The sequence below is a fragment of the Pelobates fuscus genome, chromosome 5, assembly GCF_036172605.1.
Source record: "Pelobates fuscus isolate aPelFus1 chromosome 5, aPelFus1.pri, whole genome shotgun sequence".
Classification (NCBI taxonomy): domain Eukaryota; kingdom Metazoa; phylum Chordata; class Amphibia; order Anura; family Pelobatidae; genus Pelobates; species Pelobates fuscus.
In genome coordinates, this window is record NC_086321.1 from 96062131 (window position 1) to 96068130 (window position 6000).

The 6000-nt window shown below is 35.1% G+C and overlaps 1 protein-coding gene across 2 annotated transcripts in view; it reads left to right on the forward strand.

The window, feature by feature from the left end:
* The window catches only part of ERBIN (erbb2 interacting protein), a 188528-nt gene extending 182784 nt beyond the window's left edge, over window positions 1-5744 (forward strand). For both annotated transcript variants that reach the window (XM_063454077.1, XM_063454078.1), the window contains one exon: window positions 1646-5744. In XM_063454077.1, coding sequence (XP_063310147.1) covers window positions 1646-1753 — 108 coding nt within the window. In that variant the 3' untranslated portion in view covers window positions 1754-5744. The remainder of the gene's footprint in view (window positions 1-1645) is intronic.
* Window positions 5745-6000: the final 256 nt, after the last annotated feature.

A 6000-nucleotide genomic window follows, 5' to 3' on the forward strand; every position in this document is an offset into this window, starting at 1 on the left:
AGAGCCAATTTCTCCTAATATCCTTTGATTTCCATGGCTAATACTGCTCATTCAAAGAGTTGTATGACATTGGTGCATCATGCTGATTGTCGTACATGCGCCATATACTCTCAAATGTTTCTTTATGAGAATCCCCTGATTAGACAAAAGTCATGTTGAAGTGAATATGGAAAGGACTTGTGGTCTGCACAGAGCATTGTTCACAACACAATTAAATGCTATGGGGTGAATTAAAACATTGACTTTTAGTCAGGCCTAATCGCCCAAGACAATGCTTACGCTCCTGCAACCATATTCCAACATCTAGTGCAAAGCATACCAGAATGTGAATACTGATATAGCAGCAAAGGGGGGGACGACTCAATGTCAATACCTGGTATTTTGGAATGATATATTTAACAAGCTGATACCTGCACATCTATGGCTTCCTATAAGCGTGAAGCATAATACAAATACATTATATAGACTGTTCTTATTACTTAAAAATAGAACAGAAAAAGAAAGAAAGGGTGCACCTTTAATGTAAATATATAGTACAAATAAAATAGTATAGTCCAGATAACTTAGCAATAGTCCAGAGTAGTAGAGTCCACAATGGTAAGGAAAATTCTTGCAGAGCAGCAGTGATTCGTCACGGGTGTAGACTTGTAATTTCAGTGGAACATATAGAAAAGAAGCAAAGAAACGGAAATCCAATGGTGCAGTATGTAAATATACTTGGATATTAAAAAATGATACGTAGGTACTACTCACAATTTCCAGAGCTACAATCCAGCTCTGGTATGAAGGGCGTGAAGTGGAATGATCCCCACTCAAGGATATATGGAGTATAACTCGAAATATAGTAGTCCAACGGCGGTATGGTTTCGGCCGAGAATAAAAAGAATAAAATATATAGTGCTCACTGTATATCACAGTAGTAAAAGAGTAAAAAATATGAAATGTACTCACAATATATTGAGCAGACTCACTGCTCGATGTTTAGCGTATGGGTGGTACAATCCCCACCTATGGATTCTTTTGGCGTCTCTTTGGATGGTAAAAAAACAATGTAGTCAGGCTAAGGATAAAATTAAATAAGTAAAACGATAAAATAAAAAAGGAAAGTGGCAACCAAAATATTTAGAGCCAAAATCCTTTTATTATAACAAAATATAAACTTATTAAAAACTATTTTTTAATAAGTTTATATAAAAACTAGTTTTTAATAAGTTTATATTTTGTTATAATAAAGGGATTTTGGCTCTAAATATTTTGGTTGCCACGTTCCTTTTTTATTTTATCGTTTTACTTATATTATTTTATCCTTAGCCTGACTACATTGTTTTTTACCATCCACTCTGGACTATTGCTAAGTTATCTGGACTATACTATTTTATTTGTACTATATATTTACATTAAAGGCGCACCCTTTCTTTCGTTTTCTGTTCTATTTTTAATTATCTATAGGGGATTAGAGGGTACCCCCTTGTCCGTAGGTGTGCTGCCTGTACAATACACTTTTTAATTTTGTGGCATTTTAGCGCTGATCCTACCTTGATCTTTTTTGTTCTTATTACTTGATGATTGTTGCCAGATTTTTTTTTCTGTTTAACAGAAGTAGTTTTAAAAAAAAGTAATTCTTTTTTTTTCTTTCCTTCTTTAGGCAAATGGCTACAGCTTCATCAATATTGATCATGGACAAGCAGTCTCATTGCTTAAAAAGTTCCAGAATGCAGTGGAGCTGATTGTTTTACGAGACAACTCTGTATAGAAGCAGATATCGTGGAAGGAGAAACCTGAAAAGCCAGCACGTTGTTCAGAGACTAATTAGCATCAAAACTATTTTTTTATGTATATAAGTGAAAGCAACTTGAAACAAGAAAAAAAATACACATGGATTTTGATAAAAATGTACAGAAAGACATACATTGTCTGACCGTGTGGTTTAAAGGACTAGACCACTGTAGAGAAAATGGAAACCGGGGTGGTATACACCTTGCTTTTAGGGTTCCAACATTCTATCAGTCTTGCCAATGAGAACAACCCTGTGTTGCTTTTGTACAGAATGTAGGTTTATTTTTTTGAAAAGCATACATATTACTAAACTATGTGTATATAAGCCTCAACTGTAGCAAGCAGGCAGATGGCAGAACTGTCTTTCCTGTAGCTATTCACGCCTTGCTTTCTCTACACCTGCAATCACTGTTTTCATTAAAAAAACAAAAAACACTTCAGTAGATGTGAACAACTAACGCAAGATGTTGGTTTTGCCATGTGGATGAGCAAATAGCATGTCAGGTAGGCTGGATAATGTAATACAGTTTCTGATCTCAAATAATTGGTAATGCAGGAAGTAATAGTACCTTACTATGACGAGGAATGCCTGTTTTCTTTTAATTTTTTTTGTATGGCACCAACCTCATCTTTAAATTTATTGAGATTTTTAGACGTGTGATATATGTGAAGCACATTTTAGTCGTTTATTGACTCCTTTTTTTTTTGTGTGTGCTTCGTTTCCCATGCTTTTGTGGCTTAATTGATCCTTGCGAGAGGGTCTTGCAGTCTACAACCATCAAGCGGGTATGAAGACCCATCCTGAGAGCATTTCAGTGGTTGTAGCATGCATTCCATGGAAGCTCCAAACTGATACTACCCATTCCAGAAAATGAACTTACTTTTTTAGGTGCCTATTCATTTTAAATGTCATGGTCCAAAATTCTCCCTCATAATAACACACCTTCAGAATCTTAGGAACATCTTTGTATGGGTTTAACCTTGGAGATTCTTTTGGTTGTTTCTTCCTCTGAGGTCAAACCCACTTAGTGGGAAAGCCTTACTCAAACACCTTGAGATAACTGGTGATCAAAAGAAACTAGATCATACCAAGGAGAGGAGTTGTGCAGTTATATGCATTGTTCTTGTGTTTACGCATTCAGTTGAAGATCTTCCTTTTTAGGAGAGGTATAAAAATATTGTCATTATCTGAACTATAGAATAGCCTCTTGTCTTGCTATATTTTAAAGGAAATACTGAGCATCTAGCTAGGTAACCAAAGCAAGTTTCTGAAGATGGGGCAACGTCATAGAACAAAAATAAGGAGAGCTTCAGTGATTGGAGAAGGTCCTGTGGACCCATGAGTTTGTAACAGTAGTGGTAAAAGGGCTTTCCTACATGTAATCTTGAAATGTGAACTAGACAAGATAGAGTCATTAAAGGGTTTCTAATTTTTAGTGATTTACCACAAGCTGCCTTTTGTTCCTAACCGTTAAATATATTTTTGTTAATGGTTTGTGTCACAAGGAACATTATTTCATTTAATATTGGCTCTCGTATGAGTGAATAGGGATTGCAGTGCTTATTAATTCATGGTTGTTGAAGACCATGGATAAGTGCCATAGAAGACCAATAACTGTTTTATTTAGGGCTAATGGTCTTTATTTTTTTTAATAGAGCAATATTATATTACTACTTTTTTATGTTCCTTAAGATGAGCATGGGTCACTAACACAGCACAGTCTTGGCCAACCTTATCCTGATGAGGGAATGTTTGTTTAATTTATTTCTATTTTGTAGCCAAGTTAATATATCCAGGCCGCTAAAAGCCCTGGCTATAGGGTGTGACAGATTAAAGAGGTATTGATTGCATTAATTGTTTTCAAAGCCAAAATCATGGTTTGGCATCCACACCTCTATAACTTTTTTTAATTTTTTTTAACTACATCTCCTGTCATCACCTCTAGTTTGGGTGTAGGACAGGACAAATTTGGTGGGCTAAAAGGAGAGGCATTTAGCAATGCAAAGGTTCAGAAGTGGCAGGCTATATATACTTGCCACTCAGCCCTTGCAATTGTCTACCATGATATTGCACTTGGTTTTAAAAGTCCCCAAATATTTTATTTGTTCCCTGACATACTGTATATTTTTCAGATTTTAAATGAAACCCTTTAACAACTCTTTGTATATTTTAACTCATTTTAGCTGTGTGTCCATAATATTTACATAGGAATTGATGATATTTTGGAATATATTCACAGAAAAAAAAATTGCTGTATTTTGTTACAATCTTCATGCCGTGTGAATGCATTAAAACTCTGAACAAATTAATGTCAAGTTTGGCTGTGTAACACAGACCTTTGGGCTGCGTATAATTTCTCATGTGGTTAGTTAAGAAGCAAAAAATTGTTTAGTTTTTTTTTGTTTGTTTTTTATTAGAATATATTTTTCATTGCTGTAGACAGTGAGGGAGGGATTGAGCTCACATCACTGAGATTTTAATGCTTACACATTCTTTTATTGAATCAGTACATTTGCCCCTCCAAGAATCCCAACCAGTAAGTGTAAATGAACAAGTCCGTTTCTATCTTTTATGTGTTAGCACATTTGGGAATGTTTGGGGGCTGTTGTATTAAATTAAACAATCAAATTATTTTCCATATGACAATTTGTCATTTGGCAACATGCTACTAAATTACTTAATTGTACTCTTCTCTAATGAAGTCTCATTTGTGATGGTATTTTGACAATTGTTGCACCCCGTAATTCAGAAATATATTTATATTTCATTGCTATATTAGCACACCAACAGCACATTCGGTTTGGGGTAATAATGAATTAATTGCCAGTTAAACATTAACTGATGACTTGATTACTGTAGCTGGATTTATGAGGACATTCCATTTGCTCTGTTTTAGCTAAAAACTCTGTCACATTTCAACTTGACTGCACACTGCTCTTAATATGCTTTAATATGGATGGATATTGAATGTGGTTGGCATTCAAGCACCTTACATAAATTATAGAAACCGTTTAAACAGAAGGTGTAACCTTTTAACACATTTAAATGCAATACATTCACGGAGTGGTGTAACAAGATTGATTAAAGAACTGCGAAAAAAGCTTTTTTTATGCCCCCACTACAGAGTTATCCAGTTATCCCTAGCCAAAGGCTTACAGGGGTTCAAATTCAGTCTTTCTGCCAGTATTTTCACGTCCCTATTCCTATCCTGCACGCTCCACATAGCGTGCACCTCCAGGGGACAGGCATTGGAGAGCGGATGCTACAGGGAGCATGATTTTCCTCCTCTTCCACTAGCAACCAGGGAATACCAAACAACCTTCTTTGTTATGCCAATGGTCAATATGCATCATTATTTTTGTCACAATGTGTCATTTTTAGTCTGTTCCTCTTGGGACGATCCCATGGTCTTTAAAGTGATACACAGTGTGTGATGTGTGTGTATATGGTTTAATGCTGCAAGTCTGCATTCAGTGCATTGCAGAATACAGGTTATTGGACTGGTTTACAGAAACCTATCTATGCAGAGACACGCACATTGACATCACGCACAGTAACAAATTATCCCTCAATTTCTGAGGACAAGAAAAATTCTATACATTCAATATCTAACGGTTTTATTAAAATAACAAATAAATTCCCCATCTATTTATTATGTATATAGCCTCTTCTCTTTTCTTTTGACTGGATTTTCAAGGACATTTGTAAATATACTTTTTAAGGCCTACTATGAACTTGCAGAACATAGCAATAAGCAATGATTAAATCAATCCCATCTATTCATGGTTAGATATGCTGTGCGATTTTTAATTTTATCTTTTTTTTTTTCCTCTTGAATTATTTCCTTGTCAAAAGCTGTGTAATGTTTATGATCAGCATTTATTCAACATTCCAATTTTTTTGTATATAAGTAAATTGATTCTCAAGTAACACATGGAAATTAGAAAATAAACTAATGCTCTTTCAAGTAATGGCTTCATGGGTTTTATATTTTGTTTAACGTCTTAGAAACAGAGCATGCTCTGTTTATGCACAGCTCGTTTAAATATGCGCTCATTCTGAAGTGTGACACCAAGTGACTGAGCCGTTATGTCCGAAGATTGTAAGTACAATTTGCAAATCGTGTGTCACACTGTGAAATTGTGTGACTTGACTAGCTTGCAAATGCATTCAGATTCCTTACATAGAAAATAGATAACTAAGTATGAAGGGTTCATAATCAC